This window comes from Pleurodeles waltl, chromosome 3_1, assembly GCF_031143425.1.
Source record: "Pleurodeles waltl isolate 20211129_DDA chromosome 3_1, aPleWal1.hap1.20221129, whole genome shotgun sequence".
Taxonomy (NCBI): domain Eukaryota; kingdom Metazoa; phylum Chordata; class Amphibia; order Caudata; family Salamandridae; genus Pleurodeles; species Pleurodeles waltl.
In genome coordinates this window covers 151191029-151208668 of record NC_090440.1, presented here as the reverse complement: position 1 = coordinate 151208668, position 17640 = coordinate 151191029, and the positions used below count along the sequence as shown (strand labels likewise).

The following is a 17640-nucleotide window of genomic DNA, read 5'->3' as shown; positions in this document are numbered from 1 at the left end:
TTGATCTCAAGGATAGCTGCAGTGGTTGGAACATGTACTAGTTTCATTAGGTCCCTCGGGGCAGCAGATGGCTTTGTAGGTGCTGGTACAGCACATGTACTATTCTTACTAAGCCCTAGAACAGTGGCTCCAAACTTTGACTTCTGTGGACCCCCAATGTATCAGTACTGGAACCCAGGGACCCCCAATGAATAACTATTGGAATCTGGTCCTTACTGAAAACTCGGAACATACTCTGTTATGATCTAAATTTCCAACCAGTCGCAGACCCCCTCAGGAGGCTTTACGGACCCCCAGGGGGTCCCCGGACCAAAGGTTGGGAACCACTCCCCAGAATATATCCACAGAAAGTACAACTTTCTTCAAAGTAGTCCCGAAGGCTTAGCCATTTTAACTTCAGTCTTGGAAAACTTCCACACACACCAAAAAAAAAAAAAACACTACGGGGGCACACGGGTGTGGGTGTGTGTGTATATATATATATATATATATAAATAAAATAAATACACATACACTTTTGCAGCCTTTCACCACACTGGCATGGGGCTCTGCTGCAAAAGAAACAGGAGAGAGGGAAGAGAATAACACCAATTTAAGAATGTAATCCTAACTTCTCCATCAAGTTCCTCCAAGTGAGGACACTGAAATGATTGCTTGACCTGCAACAAAGACTAGCAATACGGTAGGGTGAGCAGGAAGTCAGAGTTGCAGAGATAAAACAACCCATATAATATTACTGCACTCTACATAGTCGCCCAGTCAAATGCAGCAGCCAAAGGCATGAGGTGTAGCGAGACCCCACATAAGTGTGGGGTGCATACAACGGGAAGGTAGAGCAAGTGGGGTTAAAAAGTGGCAACTACAAGATTGGCAGGCACTGTAGTGGAACAGATGTTAACCAGCTATCAGAGATGGGCTTTTGCCAACTTCTTTACTCCAACTAGACCTGCTGGTTATGGTTCCAAAGTAGAGGAGCTCCTATTATGTGGCCCACCCTTACCCCATATCATGTTCTTCTAACATCTGCATATAGTGGTTTGCAGCACTAGAGGACTGATCAGGGTTTGGCCTGGTAGCAGTGTCGTTCTTATGTGACATGTTACATGTGAAGGACATTTGCAAACCTGGAGTGTGACAGAAGCCATCATATGCAGCCTCAAGGAGAGCCAAAGGACTGAGTGGAGCTTCAACTTGCAGAAGTAACATGGACTATTACCTAGAGACCTAAAACTAAAATATCTCAAGGAAAGCACGTCAATGTGGCAGTAGCAAAACAGGATGGAGGAATATAAATTCTTCTGAGAAGAACAATTTGATCCAACCACAGGCTCTAGTATTTGATATGGTTACAGAACAGGGAAAACAAATATCAGGCAGGATTTAGAAAATGGCATAAGTGTGCATATTTATTCCATATCATTGTACAACGTATACATACATGTTTGCATCTAAAACAAGTGTCAATTAAAGTGAGGTCATACCAATTTACTATTCCCCAAACACCAATAAAATACACTTTAATGATCTCTCCCAAATGTTAGACCCTCCCATACGTAACGGAACATTTCCTTCCACTGGTTAAAACAAAATGGAATGCAAATCCACGCTCGAACATGGTCCTACAAATTTTGATAAGGAGCAGGTACAGTCTGCAGGAGCTCAGACCCTTTAAATATTTGGCGGCAACATAAATGCCTTTTTTGTACCCAAGGGCACAGATCAAGTTCACAGCTGAATAAAACCCATAAAAACATTTCTCTGCTGAAGAAAACTATTTTATGAAGCTCTTGTCATTGTACAATATCAAAAGGTTTTATGACAATCATGTCTACTGTCTGAAGTAGCACCAATCCATGATTGATCTCGTTTCCTAAATCAACGCCGCCCCAGTTATCTGGCGAAAAGAAAGCGTTGGCGCCTGGGATTGCAACCGTTGCCTCTTGATCCCTGAACGTCGTCTGCAAGGATTTCGTTGCAACACGCTACACAAGCATTAGGCAACATTTCACAAAAGGGCACACTCGATCTGGAGTGGCTTCACTGATTGCTTGCCTTTCCTGGTTCGCCCAGCATCCCGCAAACTCTGGACGATTGGCAGATGCTCGTGAGAACTAACTTGCTTTTCTTTAATAGAAAAAAACAACAAAACGAAAATATGTACTGGGACTTTTGGCAAGCAGGTGTAACAAAAAAACAAACACAAGTGTGGCGGTAGTAAATGCAGTTTTTTCACAAGTTGTTTAACTCCAGTAAAGTCTGGTCCAGCATCTGGTGCATGCCAAGGTTCTCTTCTTTGGCATGCGCCACTTTCTCTGTGAAGTAATTAAAGAAAAAAAAAAGTTCAAAAACATGAATCTTGTATTTGCTTCCATTTTCTCCAAACGCTAGTTATTCTTAACACCAACCACATGCAACGGTTATTTTTAAGTGCGTGCTCACAAAATCTCAGTTCCATACAGTCATGCATCTACTAAACCCATCATTGGAACATCTGGACATTGCTAGAGACTGCTTCGGATTACGTTCCCCTCAAAAAAAAAAAAAGAAAAAAAATCTGACTTGTGTAAGTGCATCTGTAAACCAACTAGCAACTGACCATGTTTATGGCGAGATAACATTTGAGTTTCAGGACTACGTACAGTCTAGATGCACCAATTCTTATATTGGGACATCTTTCAGAGAATTAAAATTTCAAATCTTGAAGTAGCAAGACTTTCTGAAAAGTCCGATTTTTTTGGGGGGGGAGGTGGCGGGGAAAATGTGGTGGTTTACAGCTGCACCAAAATAAAAAATAAAAAATTAAGTTACATGCGCAATTCACTGAATAGTCAACATTTGATTTAGTAGTTAAACAAGCCCGATTCAGACCTCTATAAACAGTAACACCTCTCAGAATTGCAAGTTCGCCTTCCACTTCCCCATAAAAGAGACCCCACCTCATACACAACGGTCATTCATATTGAAAATGCAAGACTCGGGGAACATTAAGAGTTACTGTAAAAAGTAACACTTCTAGGACAATGAGAAAAAAAGATACGTCCAATGTTGATAACCCGTTGAAATTATGTTTGCCAGGACACAGCATGTCATGCATTACCGGACACAGAGAGAGAACCGCACTCCAGCAACCTCCCACAACCCCCATTCTAGGACCGCCACACAGGCTTCCAGCAAGCAGTGCACACGCCTTAGTGCATCTCGCTAACTCTGGGCAAGGTTTGAGAAGGTTATGCGTCACAACTCATTGACACTACAGTTTTAATCTTCATTCAAGGCCAGTTTTAGTTCATTAGTCAGACTCCTGTTTTGCTCAAGTTGCTGGTAGAGTTGGTCTGTACAGTCAGCAAGCAAGTTAGAAGAAAAAAAACAGAAAGGCAGGAGCAATGGTTAGACAGCAGAAACAAGACCAACAGGAAGTGTAATAAAGACAGTGAATTCAGATCAAAGAGATGCAAAAGGCAACACAGCAAGAGAAAAAGACTTTACCATGGTTCCAACCACAAGGCTTCCCTGTACAGGTGGAAAGATAACTAGACAGTAGCTAATAGTTTGCATAATTCGAGATTTTCAAGATACGTCTGGGAAGGGAAAGAAAAAGCTTACAGGAAAGTGAATAAATGAAAAAACATTAATACTTACTACTATTCCCTATTCACTTTATGCAGATTGCACAGCAAGGGCACTCAGCTCATGGGTCTGAGGATCCCAGAATAAGCTATTATCTGGTTTTACATCCAACCTTATCTGCCCAAGCCCCACTGCCGATACCATTTTGAACCATAACCAAGAGTTATAAGCCTTATGAACAGTGGTGGCTGGGGGTCTTTTTTTTTTAAAAAGAAGAAAAAAAAAAAAAGAAAAAAAACCCACAAGCCATACATCACGCACTAGCTGCTACATGGTTCACTTATTAAAATAACCAGCTTACCTTGACGATCATTACGTAACTGAGGTCTGATGATTTAAAATCCATTGCCTTGCTGCACAGAGGCAAAACCTTGCGGAAACAAGTGTCATATGCCAACCAGTGCAAGCACTGTTCCCTGTGGTTTACACTAGTAAACAGCATGAGAGCAGCACCAGGTTTAACTGGGACAGGCAAACACGCCAGAGTCAGGTGGGGCTGTGTCGCTGCTTCCCCAGCACTGACAGCAATCCCCGGGGAAGCCTGAACCGCGCAGGTCAGGCAGACTAAGCATAATACTGGTCAATTCGACAAGTGCAAGCAGTAACGGGGCCTTCGATAGTTTCTCTTCAACCACAACTGCAGGTGTACCTACTGGGACAGACCGCTCTATGGTGGCTCCGGGGAAGACAAACAAACGGCATGCCACACAGTATGGCGTGGGGGATTAATGGGCATAGGAACCAAGTAGTGTGTGGGATGTTATGGCTCAGGCATTTGGTCAATGCTCCTACGTCCCTATAGGGGACTCGCCTCCACTTAAGACCAAAAATAGGAAAGCCTCTGCTAACGTGTGGGGAGAATAGGTCAAATGCACGGACTGATAAACTGATGCAAAACCAGACTTGATACCAAGCAATACTAATGGCAAAGCTACAAAGCAACTCAACTTCTAATCCACCAATGCATTATTGCGGATCAGAAGGTAATGGAGGAAAGGCCACCTAAAATAATGCTCCTCCACCCCCCCACTTTCCAAGGCTCAAAAGTACACAAACTCCATTGCATCGTTTTTGCTACTTATGTAATGGGACAAGCTCCATGTGCACCAGGATGAACCTGGGTGAAGCAGATTGTATACTGCCTGATGTGCTTCTAAGAAAAAAAAAAAATAATAATACTTTCACTCAAAATATGAAAGCGTGCAAAGGTAGAGGTAAGCCTATGCTCCAACACGTTACAGAAATATTGTAGGCTAATTCGTGGAATATGGCTAGCTAAAACGTATACGCAAAGAATTTATAGGGAAAGCTGGTGTTAGCAATGGTCCCATAAACCATTTTTGTCGAGGTGCAGAATGATTTCTGCAATAAGGACAAAGGCAACATTTGTATTCTGTATTAGAGAAGTATTTGGAGAACCCCCAACCCCCACCACCAAAAAAAAAAAAAAAAAAAAAAAAAAAAAAAAAAATCACATGAAAAAGCCAAGATGCATGTCAAACAAGCGTCCACCAGATGGACGCTGTATCACATCCATCCAACCAGTCAACACTGAAACATTCAAATTTTCATACAGAGCCTGATGAACCTAAAGCCAAGGCAAGAGTACAGGTTTGATTTATCAAGTTCTTAAGACCGCAGTTTGAAAAGGAAATCTAAAAAACAAACTCAAAAACAAGTCGGAATTCACCATTTGCTTAGTTTCTTTTTGGAATACGGATGAGTGATAGACATCCCACAGAGCTTTAGATTGAGAAAGTGATCTGTTGAAACTCTACAGCCAGTCCAACAGAGAATTACTAAAATAAGATTTTAAGGAATGGGTTCGTGAATGATAGTAGTCGAATGCAGCCCCACTACACAGTGCTTAATTTGTAAATACAAACGTGCCGGTGCCCAAAGCCCTCCTCTTAAACATGCGGCTGCTGCAATTAAATGTGGTAACACGGAATACTGAGGCAGCGTAAATCCTGAAGCCAACTCAGGCCTCTTCAATCCATTTAAACCACCCCCCTGCCTTTCAGCTCACTTTTGCAGGTTTCTGCTTTCTACCATTTTTAAGTTTTTTTGTTCCTCTTCCTGCATCTTTCCCGTGTGTCTTTTGCTCGCAGCAAATGCTTGAGGCAAAAGAATAAGCACTGGCCCTCAAAAATAAGTGCCGGTGCTCAGCACCGGAAACAGCAAGCACAAATTAAGCACTGCCACTACATGGTGCTGCCATACTCCGCATAATAAGCAGGCATCAATGAAGGAGCAAGGCCCGTTACCCACTGCTCATGGTCCATAAATAAAATGGATCTGTTTTGGTGAAGAAAGATTTAAATATTAGTGGGTTTTGGCTCCTTTTTACTGGCTGTTGGCCTCTCCTGGCAGACTGCCTTCATTTCGATAAGCTAATTACAAGTAGGAAATAATGTTAGGTTCTATTAACTCCGCTCGATAGTCTAAGTTACACCATAACACAGAAGCAAAGGAAGTGGCAGGACCAAAAATGATGAGCACGAATAGAATGCAATATACTTACTACTTCGAGGAACTCTCCAGGAGACCTCAATGTACTATAAACTTGAACTGCTTGCGAAACACAAATGATGGATGTACTGCAGAACCAAACATTCACCCCAATCACAGACCTGAATTTAATCCATCAATTATTTTGCTCACCATCTCACCCCCAGTTTGGACCCAGCCATATGCAAATCAGTCTTGACCCTGCTCCCCACGGAAACAGTCCAGCCTGAACTCCAAGGCCAGGTCCTCTTTGGACCGGAAAGAAGCATCCTGGGACCGGTTTCAGGGTATCACCCTTCATCAGCCAGGCTAGCTTGATTCCAGTGGCATAGTGATCCCAGGACCCACATCTGGACATACCCGGCGCACTTATGGCAACAAAAGCAAACAAATGATGGATGGAACATAGAACCAATCAAACATTCACCTCCAGTCAAAGATCTGGGTTTAAGCCACCAACCACCTAATGAGACAACTAAAGCATTAGAAGTTACTCTCCAGAAGCCACCTTTCACGAATGATGCCTTTGGTTGTATCTGCCAAGACATAAGTCAGAAGACAGTTGCAGAGCTTCAAGAGCACTGAATAAGAACAAGGCAGCGAGGAATGGTTATATAATTAAAAAAAAAAGCAGATTCTACCATGAAGATCTGGACAAAAGACATTCCACTAGACTATACTCTTTCATCAACACCACCTAGCCTTTGCTTCCCCCATCTTTTGTTGGGTATTTTCCTTCATCGTTTGCAAAGGTGAAAATTACACTTTTGGATTTGGGGGGGGGTTCAAATTGAAACCACTTCAAAGGTGGGCGGCATGTGGCCCAAACCAGAATCCACTACAGAGCTGTTCTCACACCCACTGAAAACAAAATGGACATCTCCAAATGAATCTTCGAACATCAATACTGCTGCAGGAGAATTACCATCTATGGCCACTTCTTGAAGGATGTGGCATTTATGTGCATTACAAAGCCCCAGCAAAAGCACTCTGGTTACTAGTGACAAGACTACATGTTTATTTTTGGATTCCTTAGTTCATTATAGGAAAATTAAAATCTTTCAGCACGTTCTAAGCTACTGCGTTAAGGGGAGAAGAACCCCTCTGCCCCCAGAAAACACTAACTTGTGTTACACTGATTAGAGTATTTTTTTCTATCAAAAAAAGGCAGCGGAAGCATTTTGTTTTGCAGTAGTCTACTTCTATTCTTCATGACTGCAAGCATGCTCTTTATTATATGAAAGACCTACGCGATAAGGATTTAATGGTTTGTGAGAAAGGGAACAGTGGGACCATGTAACTTGAAGGGATAAAAGTATCCCATGCCGTGCATGAGAAGGATAGTATTGCAAGTCACCTCGGAGTTCAATAACCTTAAAGTAACTTGGCCTTCAGCCTCATTCCTCTATTTGGTAAGGGAACTCCTCGGTGACTTTCATCAAAGTAATAGGATATTGCATTAATACTCTTATGTATTGATAATTTTATGGTTTTTAATTTTTTTACGTGATAAGTGTGCTATATTTCTGTACAAAATGTATTGGAACTAATTTTATTGATAGTTAGTGGATGGCAGTGACATACCTTAAGTTACTGCTACACCCACTCGCTCTTTACAAAAGTGCTAGGACAATGGTACATGTACTCGTAAAATCGCCACCTCAACCAGCCAAGATACAAATTCAATTTTTTTTTTTTTTTTTTTTTAAATAAAACCAAGTGCGAGCTCTAACGAGAAACACAGATTAATACAATTCATAACACTTAAAAGAAGGTAAATAGGGATTTTAAATTAAAATCTACAACTGAAGCATATTCTTCAAATCTGTGCTCCATATTTTAAGTTTGGCATATTGCGCCATGCAGACGTTACTTTAACTGCTAAAGAGAGGGCACAGAGCATATATTTTAAGACAGAAACATCTATCGTTCCTGTATCCACTTGTGCCCATCATTGTCTGGGAATGCCACTGGCCAGGTTTTAGGCCTCAGATGCATCATGGCCGAAGTTGGAAGTGTGGCCAGATATCATTGGTGTAAGACTTAGAATGGAGTGGTCTGTGTGTATTAAATCCAGAAAGTTGTCGATTTGAAATATACGCATTGGAGGGGACAAGGCAATGCCCTCCCCCAATAACAAAGGCATTAATGATTAGACAGACCATGCCAAGGCCAGACATGGCATAGCATCATAAGAGAAGCGTGGTTTGACTAAAGGAGAGTAATGTGTCAATTAAAGCCTGAAATGCTGGGCTCCGAGGAGAGATTATGGGTTAAGGGAGGGGTGTGTGACTTGTATGTGCAAGCCAATATTTTATATATCCGAACCAGGGACTCATGCAGTGTCTAAGAAAACATCTGCAGAGAGCAGATCCCCCACCCCCCAATCCCAACACGCACCGTTTTAGAGCTCCATTAATGTAAATGTTCCCCTTGTGCACGTATGAACAAACGGGAACGCTGCCTGAAGGACGAGGAACAAAGATCTGAGAATTTGGGTCAAAGCTCTTTGCAGATCCATCCTAAAGGGCTTAAGACTGGTTTCTAGATAGGATGCTACAGGGCCAACAACCTTTGTTAAGGTTGCATACAACAACACTCTCTCTCTCTCTCTCTCTCCTCCCCCCACCCCACCAACCAAGCGGGGCAGGGGCGCTCAAACACCTGAGTAGAAAACTTCAAAGTAAATTAACCTCCCACCCTCCAATTCAAAACCCCATATATAATAATGCAGCCCACCTCAGAGGCATGTAAGCCCTACCTCAGCATAGTACTGGAAAGCAGTAAAATACCCAGCGAGAGGACTGATCGCAAAAAACAAAACCAGATGTGAACAAATTATTTTCCAAAGGTTCTCAAGGTAAAGAAAAGGTTGGGGATAATGTACACAACTGTTCAACAAAAAACCCAGATACTATATAGAAACACTGTGTAAAAGGCTAAAATACACTGAACGCTTTTTGTAATAGTCTGCCTCTTTATCATGCTCACTCTAGCCTCCAACTCTCAAGACTGCAGAAGGAAGTCAGAAACAGCAGAGCTATCTGGCAAAGGTCAGATCAAGCATCTTTACATTCCAGCTGCTCCATAGACACGTTTACACTTTAACAGGCAAACCTGCTCCAGCAAACAACGCAGATGCATTTAGGCAGCCAAAGTCTTGGTCCTTTTCAGAATGGCCCCAAGGAAGACTTTAGTCACAGCTCGGACTAGTAGTCTCTGGGACAGTTGTAGGAAAACCAAACACTTGGGGTTCGGAATTCACAAATGGCCAATTCTGCACAGGTGATTAAAAAAAATATATAAATAATAACAATACAAAGTTTAAAAAATATCTAGGCCTACAACCTAAAATAGGTGTCCATTAAACAAACGGGACAAGTACTAGAATAGAGAATAAGGATATAGTGACCCCACTACTAGTAAATACTTGTCTGGTGCTAGAGTTTGTGGCCAGTGAGAAGATTTCACTGATGCAGTGATAAATTAGGTCAGCACGTCTCCAACACGTTGCTCTGCTGACTACTTCAAAGTTGCGGCCAAAGAAGCAGTGTTGGTATTCTTGTTTTCCAACCTGCCCGTAGGAAGGACCAGACTTTATGGGCAGAATTCTGGGGAGCAGTCACCGATAAGCAGAGTGACAGCACTGGAAAGATCTTCAAGTTGAGCGATCCTCAGTTTCCCCAAAGGAAGAGGTTTCTGTACTTAGGAGTTCCATTTACATGCAAGAAGGATGGGGACAATGTTTTCACCTGACGTCCCAAGGTAATTCTAGCTCAGAAAACGTGTTACATCTGGGACTCCTTTCGGGTAGTCAAGCAATTTTAGTCTTGAGGACAAAATCTGTGTTGAGCAGTACCTGGCATGGTCAAAACACATGACTGGTGCTTTCACCCGTTAGAGATTAAGTATATTCCTCGAGTGCAGCTCTACAAGCTGTCCAACCGGAATGTAGAAACAAGCATTTGCAATGCAATGGGTCTCGTGTTTGCTGGAGTTGGAGCTATTAGTTCCTAACTGGACTTTTGCCACATAAATTGAAAAGTAAAACAGGTGACATCACGAGCCAATTCAAAGCGCCACGGCCGCTATAAGCGTGAAGGATAAAGTCAAAATACAATTATCCGTGTAACAAGGTCGATTGCCTAGGCAGTAACAAAACTGCCCCAAGGAGGGACAAACGTAAAGCATTTACCATCGATAAAAGGATTTTTGAAAGGCAAGCCCATGAACGAGTGATTGTGATGGGCATGGGGTGGCTGTGGTTAAAAGCACACTGAGATTATACACGCCAGAGTGCTTGCACGCTCAACCTAAAAAGTAACTGATGCAGGAGTAGGTTTTATTTCCTTCCTTCGTGGGCCACCTGGTCTATCTTACTAGCTTTGTTACTGGAGGTTAATGGATTCTTTCCAGCACCGAAATATCAAATAGAAGTAATATACTGTGCAGTATATTGCATCATCTTTTGGGGCATTAAAGCCCACCATATATATGTATGTATACAGTGCCTGTAGAGCAGCTGCTGGGATTGTGTGGACTATTGTATCTAGCAAAGATTTCCAGTTTTGTTTGCGGGAGTCTCAAGCCTGCCTCCTCCTCCACATTGAACCATATCTGTCTTCGGTAGAGATGGATTCTACTTTTGCTTTTGATATGGATGTGATGAAAGATTAAAACACCTCTAAAACTTTAAAGATCCCCCATTAGCAATAGCTTCCATGTTACTAGCAGACTTCCCCTTGGTGTCCTAGAAGTAGACAAAGCAAAGCTATACCTAAAGTAGTGTCAACTTGTTCTAGTGTCACGTGTGGTTATTTTTCTGCATTAGTGAGCACAAAGCCATGGACTGTTATTGAAATACTAATCCCTTGGCAATACTTTTCTGTATGTAGGAGCAATTGCTGGAAGGTGTTCATAATTCACACCAGAAGCATTAAACATCCAGCATCTACTGGAATAGGGACTTGGAGGTTGTGAATGATGTGTGTGGGACATGAAACTGGAATCTGCAGCATATAAGCTATTAGCTGGCAAAGGTGGGGAGTAGCTGTTGCTGAAGCCGTCTCAAACTGTGCTGCATGAGCAACTCAAATTAGAAAATACCCCCCAAAAAGCACCACAAACTGGAGATATGAGAGCGACAGAAAAACAGGAGAGAATATAGTTCATACAGAATCAGGACTGGATATTGTTGCATGAACACTGCATAACAATAGCTGTGCAACACCAAACCAGTTTACTACAACATGGGCTACATTTATCAAAAGACAAGTGACTGAAAGTGGACTCTAAGGGCTTTATTCCATAAAAATGACCAACTGACTGCACTAGTGTTCAAGAAGTGTGGCACGACCTGGATGCATGACTGTCCAGGAGCCAGAGGTAAGGAGTCTGAGATTGGTAAGGACTAGAGCTCAAATTAAGAGCGCCAGAGAATCGATTTGTCGGAATGGAGCGCCATTATCTAGGGCTACAGTATGAAAAGTGACAAAACTGAACTTTATGCTCTATGAGAAGCACCAGTAGGCATTGCAGCTGAAGAGACCAAAACCGTGCGTCGTTAGGAGCAATGATAAGTTTCAGAACTACATTGCATTCCACTTAATGCCCCAGTGAGATTTTAGAGCTACTCTATAAAACAAAAAGTCACCAGATTTAAATGAGTCAGATGAAGCACATCCTAACTCTTGAACACCTCAAAAAGTGAACAAAAACCCACAATGATCAGGCGTACAGCATGCTTCCTAGGAATGTACTACTCGTTTAAATGAATGCAAGATTAACAGCAAGGAAGGTTACAGCAACAAACAACACTGCCATGGAGGCTGGTATATGTAGGGCTGACAATGGATGCACTGGGACAGAATATGAAAGAATGGGAGGTACGCTTCAAAATGTTGGGCCTCCCACCCATCGAGGGGGAAGTGCAGGATCACTTCAACACGGCTGTTGATACACGATGTTGTGTGCATGGCGACTAGTAACTGGTCAACACTGCAGTGATTAAGCCAATACCAATTTGCTTTAAAAAATAAAAGAAACAAAAAAACAAAAAGAACAAAGAAACAATAACTTACAGCTGAAGATCAAGCTTTTGGTTTATTAAATGTGAATCGTACTAATAAATAATGATCAATAAATAGCAAACCAATACAGTTTATACAAGGGGTGGTTTATTTTACAGTGAATGATATTCTGCTACTGTACAATGGAAGGCACAGCAAGGCCCCAGGTGAGAGCCAATGCTGAAAAATAAGACAACCCAGAGAAGACCGGCTAGTGCAACAGAGCAGGAGAGGAGCAAAGAGCCCATAAAAGATGGTTGTCCAGTCCATGTGAGGAAGTCTTTGAAGGAGATTATCTGGATGAAGATAAAGGTGGACAAAAAAAATGTCATGACCCACAGAGACCGTTTAGCCAGGGAAGAGGTTAAAAATCTAGGGAAAATCATGCCTGTGGGTTTCAAATTAGTGAGCGTCACAGCACACCTGAAGATGTGAAATTATCACAGCAGGAAATTCAGGAGGATTACTGGAGGGACCCCCACAAAACACGAGCTGTAGGTAAGCACTATAATTTTGAAAACGTTAAGTTTTTAAATATACAATTCAAATGCAGTTTAAACCCATTTCAGTGGATTTGCCCAGCTGCTAAGCAAACATGTTTATATGAATAATCCCTCCTAAAGACAGTAAGTTGTACTGGCCGTTGTTGAATTAATATGAGTAGATGCGAAGTCCAATGTGAGTGCACAGTTCAAAAAGCCAAATGAGGCTGTCCAGGTGTGAAGCAGAGACCATTCACTTTGCCAAAGCAAAATCAGGGTAGCAAGATTCAGTAGTGTTCGATATCAATAGGAAAAGTCCACTTCTAGGTCAACAGCGTGTTAGTGCAATAATTAAAAGGAAAGAGTACTCTTTGGCTCAAACGGACAGTTTGAATAAAAAGAAAGGAAATGTTAGAACTGAGGGCAATGAAAAGGCGCCTTTTGATTAGTCAAATTTTAATTTCGGCTAAAAACAAAAATGTGAGTTAAAAAAATGAAATGCAAAATCTTCACACCACGTACACAGGCTCCAACCAAATTCTTAATACCAATATTCATCTATCCAAATAGGACGAATCACAAAAATAAACAGCAACATTTGGTGAGAGCCACATGTTTAGGGTTTCGCATTTATTTTTTTACAAAATTAGTGCATGTGAGCAAAAATCAAGTTTTGCATAGATAGAAGTTTTGCATAAATGGAGAACGTTTAGTTGACTTCTGTTCAGCATTTGACGAGCAGTATGAAATAAAACCCAAGTGCCAACTAATCCACAGCCATGACATTCTCCTCCAACAAGAAACACCGAGGGATTTCTGCTCAACTCGCCCTGCCTTCCCCAACAGATACGCTTCCTACTACAGCCTGCCACTGCAGACATTAACCCACAAGCTACATTGCAAATTGCTTTCTGCTCTTCCATTCAACTTTCTAGGATACAGTCGTCAAAAATTCGGAAAGCCCCGGGTTTACTTCGGGGCTAAATAGCTCTAGAGATACTAACAGAACTGAATAGATACTTCTGCTTCTAATGTGGAAGACAACACAGTTCACTCAACCTTAACTTAGCTTCCGACATTAAGGGGGTTAGGCCCAGGATGTCATTCCCTCAGACGCTGCTCGGAGGCCATTCGCTCATAAATCCAGCTGCACTTGGTCAGATCTTGAGTCAAAAAAAGGCACTTGCACATTTTAGTTGCCAAAACAGAAGTGAACTAAAGTAATAAAATCATGAGTGAAACCAGGACAAAGCGGATGTATATGGAAACAAATTAGAGGTAAAAGGAAAGAAGTGAGTTTATTAGGCAAGTATGAGTGTACAGAAGCAGGCAAGCACAGTAGGAAAACATTTACATTGAAGTCATATCGTTGAGAGCATGGTCCAGCTCCTCGCTGATTGCTTTGTACTTCAGTTTCTGGGCATACAACTCGTCTACAGAGACGGAGGATGGAGGAAAGCAGGAGGATGCAGAGGGAAGGCCAGGTGATGGGATGGAGGTGGCAGTGAGGGAGGCCATCGAGAAAGGCAGCAGAAAAGGAAAGTGCACAAAATGGAGCGGTGAGGCAGTCAACCAGGACAACAAGGTGAGAAACAGAAGTAGAGAAAATATAAATTAGCAAGGGGAGAAAACAAAATATGAACAATCAGAAAGAAACAGAAAGCCCCTTTTAAGAAACGTAAAGCATGGAACAGAAAATACAGTTGGCTCCTTAGGAAAGGCGTGGAAGAACGAATCTACGATTCCATTGAAAACAGCGCGCAGAAGCAAAGAGTTGCTCTTCAGCACACGCCTCACTTGCACTCCTACGCAATCTCGCAGACTACAAGACTACAAAGGGCACGCGTGGTGTAAAAAGGTCATGGCAAGGCAGTGAAACAGTTCTGCTAGAACCGAATTGGTTAAAAAAGGAACTAGCAGCGAATCAAGCAACAGTATTGATGGATCACGAAAAGACTACCATAAAGAACATAAGCTGCATACGTGACATCACTAGAGTATGCAATTAAGAATATATATATATATATATATATATATATATATATATATATATATATATATATATATATATATATAGAGAACCTTTGTTGCACATTTAGATGCTATCCATTAGCTAGAGGAAAGTTATCCTCCATCAATCATAAACCCCCTTACATCACTTCTGCCCTACATGTAGCACATTCCAGCTGATCGACAACTGCATTTGCCTACCAAATAAAGCGTAATTAAGACTAAAGGACGAAGGATTGACAGGTGCTTAGACTTTCCATTGTATAAATGACCACTTCTACAGGTAAGAAGTCCGCCCCAACTAAACTTCAGGTGATTGCGCATTAAAACCCGCTATAATGCATGATTGGCTAAAAGAAGAATACTATAGGGCAAAACAAAAGATCATTGCTGCAACTGGCATTAAAGAGGCTAGATTACATAACCAATGTACTTCTCTATGGGGCAGAAAAAGCCCTATGCAGGACGCTGGCAATTAGCCTGAATTAGTTATTGGGCTTTTCACCTGTATTAATAATGGGCAATATGTACTTAATTTGTTAGACGTCTGTGCAACGGAAGTGAACACGTATGCAGGACGACTGGGGCTCTAAGGTGACAAGAGCTCAGGGAAATAATGCAGGAGCACCAGCATCTGTGTCCCACCTGAAGGCCGAAGTTTGCACCGTTGGGGGTTACACAGGCTGTGTCCTTTCTGAAGTTCATACGTTGCATACAGTCTACTCAAGTATCAAGAACACCCATGGCTAAAGGACTTTAGGGCGGCTATACACAGAAATACCAATTCTAAGGATGCAACAAGTTAGCAAAAGAGAACCCTTAACGTCATGTCATTTTTAATTGAAAATAACTTCCTTGTTCCTACGGACATCTTCCATTTCTAGTAGTCTGACTTCTATGGACAGAAGAGCTGGAAACTTTAAAAAACTAGGGGGCCCAATTTTTAAAGATGCAAAATTTGAACCACATACTAAGGGCATGGATGATTAAACTGCTTGCTAACCCACGAAGACCCGAACCATAGAATAAAAATGGGAAAAAACACATACCTTCCAAGTCATCAATGCTCTTTTCCAGTTTGGCTACCGTCCTCTCAGCAAACTCTGCACGGGTCTCAGCCTTGGGAGAAGATGCCAGACAAACGTTAAGAAGGTTTGCCTGCCTGCAACAAAGCTCCAAACACATGCACCACTAACGTTTTACCGAAGGCACACAGTCAAATTATCCCTTCCAGAAGGAGGGGGACCCAATTAAACGATCACCTGCGTGGAGAGGGCGGGAACAAACCCCGGGGCCCATTTACCCGAGTATTTGGCAAGTGCCAATGCACCTGGATGGATTCCGATTAACAAATGGGCAGGCTACAGATCTTCACCCCTTCTACTGAAACAAGCATCTCGATTATACCTCCCTCCCACCACGGGGAAGGGAAAAACAAAAAGTATCACCACACACTGTTTTTGTGCATTTGACTCCAGGACAAAGACATATCACTCACCTCCTTCAGCTTGTCAGTCAGGACCTTGATCTCCTCCTCATACTTGTCTTCCTTCTGGGAGTACTGCAGGCACACAAGATGATGAAAGTTAGAAACTACTGAACCCCAAATGCCAGTGATGCTCATACACTGATAACCGGCCTATATCTGAGGGCAGACTACCGAGGAAGCGAGACAACCCAGCCGACTGGTGCACAATATGCAGTTAAAGAGCAACTGGACTGGAGGGGGAAGGCTATACTTGAGGAGCACAGGGATGATCATAAAAGCATCTAAATGCCAAGCTCGTGTGAACTCGTCATCACTCTAGAGATTACTCATGGACTAGGCCTTTCAAAACGTGACACCAACCCTCCTGTTCAGTGTTAACACTGCACACACGAAGCCAGAGAGATTAAAAAGTGCTTAGGGCCTGCTCAGAAGAATTAGTCTTAAGAGCTTGCATGTGCCATTAAAGCACCAGAGCCATTTTCCTAGGAAGGCTGGAGAGCAGAGATGGCTCATTCGAAAGCCAGTTCTCCTAGCAAGGGATCCAGTCCACAGCACCAGGTACATCGATTCGTATTCCTGCACTGCAAGCGGAAGACCACTCGGACCTTACCTTCTCAGCCTGAGCCTCCAGTGACTTCAGGTTGTTGGTCACAGTTTTCAACTCTTCTTCAAGCTCAGCACATTTGCTGTTAATTTGCCCCCAGGAGAACGAGGAAAGGGAAGGGTGGAAGATACAATCAAGGACAGGAAAAAAATAGAGAGAAAAGATAGGGAGAATGAAAACCATTTACAGAGCAAAAAGAGCCAACACCGTTGCAGGGAAAACAAACGTGGAACAGAGCCTGCACACAATGCAGGCGCCAGAAGTCTCACGCCTTGCTTTCTAATGCAATGCTGCAGCTACAGTATGAATGCACAAGATTATCGTACAGGTATTAAAAAGGAAGCAATCAGCCAGATGCAAGGAAAGCAGAAGAGATGCAGTGAGGCCAATGGATTGGGCTTAAGTGAGTAAACACCAGAATGTGTAGAGAGTAAGAGGTGCAGGCTTGCTGCTCGGTACCAGTACCTTAGATTCAGAAGCCATTAAGGTTTTCAACGTTTGATCCATTATTCTTAACTGTTCCTCCATCTTTCTGCATTCGCTGTTAGTGAACACATGAAATGCACAAGGCCATTCATAAAATCAGTGTGGGGCACGGCATGCAGTGGGAAACTCAAAACATTTACTTATGCGACTACTTACTACAAAATGGGAGTCAACTATGGGGGCTGTGTTCAAACAAAGGCCTGCGGCACTGCCATGCAATTGGTTACCTTTCTGATGCATAAGCCGGCAAAAGGATGGATTACTTACCCTTCAGAGAGTTCTGCCCGTTCCTCTGCACGCTCCAGGTCACCTTCAATAATGACCAGTTTACGGGCAACCTATAGGGAAGAAATAATCAGGACG

General features: G+C 42.4%; 1 protein-coding gene across 15 annotated transcripts in view; it reads right to left on the bottom strand.

Annotated features, from left to right (window-relative positions):
- Positions 1–1379: 1379 nt before the first annotated feature.
- TPM1 (tropomyosin 1) overlaps positions 1380–17640 on the bottom strand; it is a 33027-nt gene continuing 16766 nt past the window's right edge. For 4 of the 15 annotated variants that reach the window (XM_069222000.1, XM_069221993.1, XM_069221991.1 and 1 more), the window contains 5 exons: positions 17545–17615; positions 17257–17332; positions 16197–16259; positions 15748–15817; positions 13961–14121 (listed from right to left, as the gene is read on the bottom strand). In XM_069222000.1, coding sequence (XP_069078101.1) covers positions 14039–14121; positions 15748–15817; positions 16197–16259; positions 17257–17332; positions 17545–17615 — 363 coding nt within the window. In that variant the 3' untranslated portion in view covers positions 13961–14038. Of the gene's footprint in view, positions 2313–12292; positions 12503–13960; positions 14122–15747; positions 15818–16196; positions 16260–16797; positions 16874–17256; positions 17333–17544; positions 17616–17640 lie in introns of those variants that run through there. The other 11 variants (XM_069221987.1, XM_069221990.1, XM_069221996.1 and 8 more) reach the window with 6 other exon arrangements.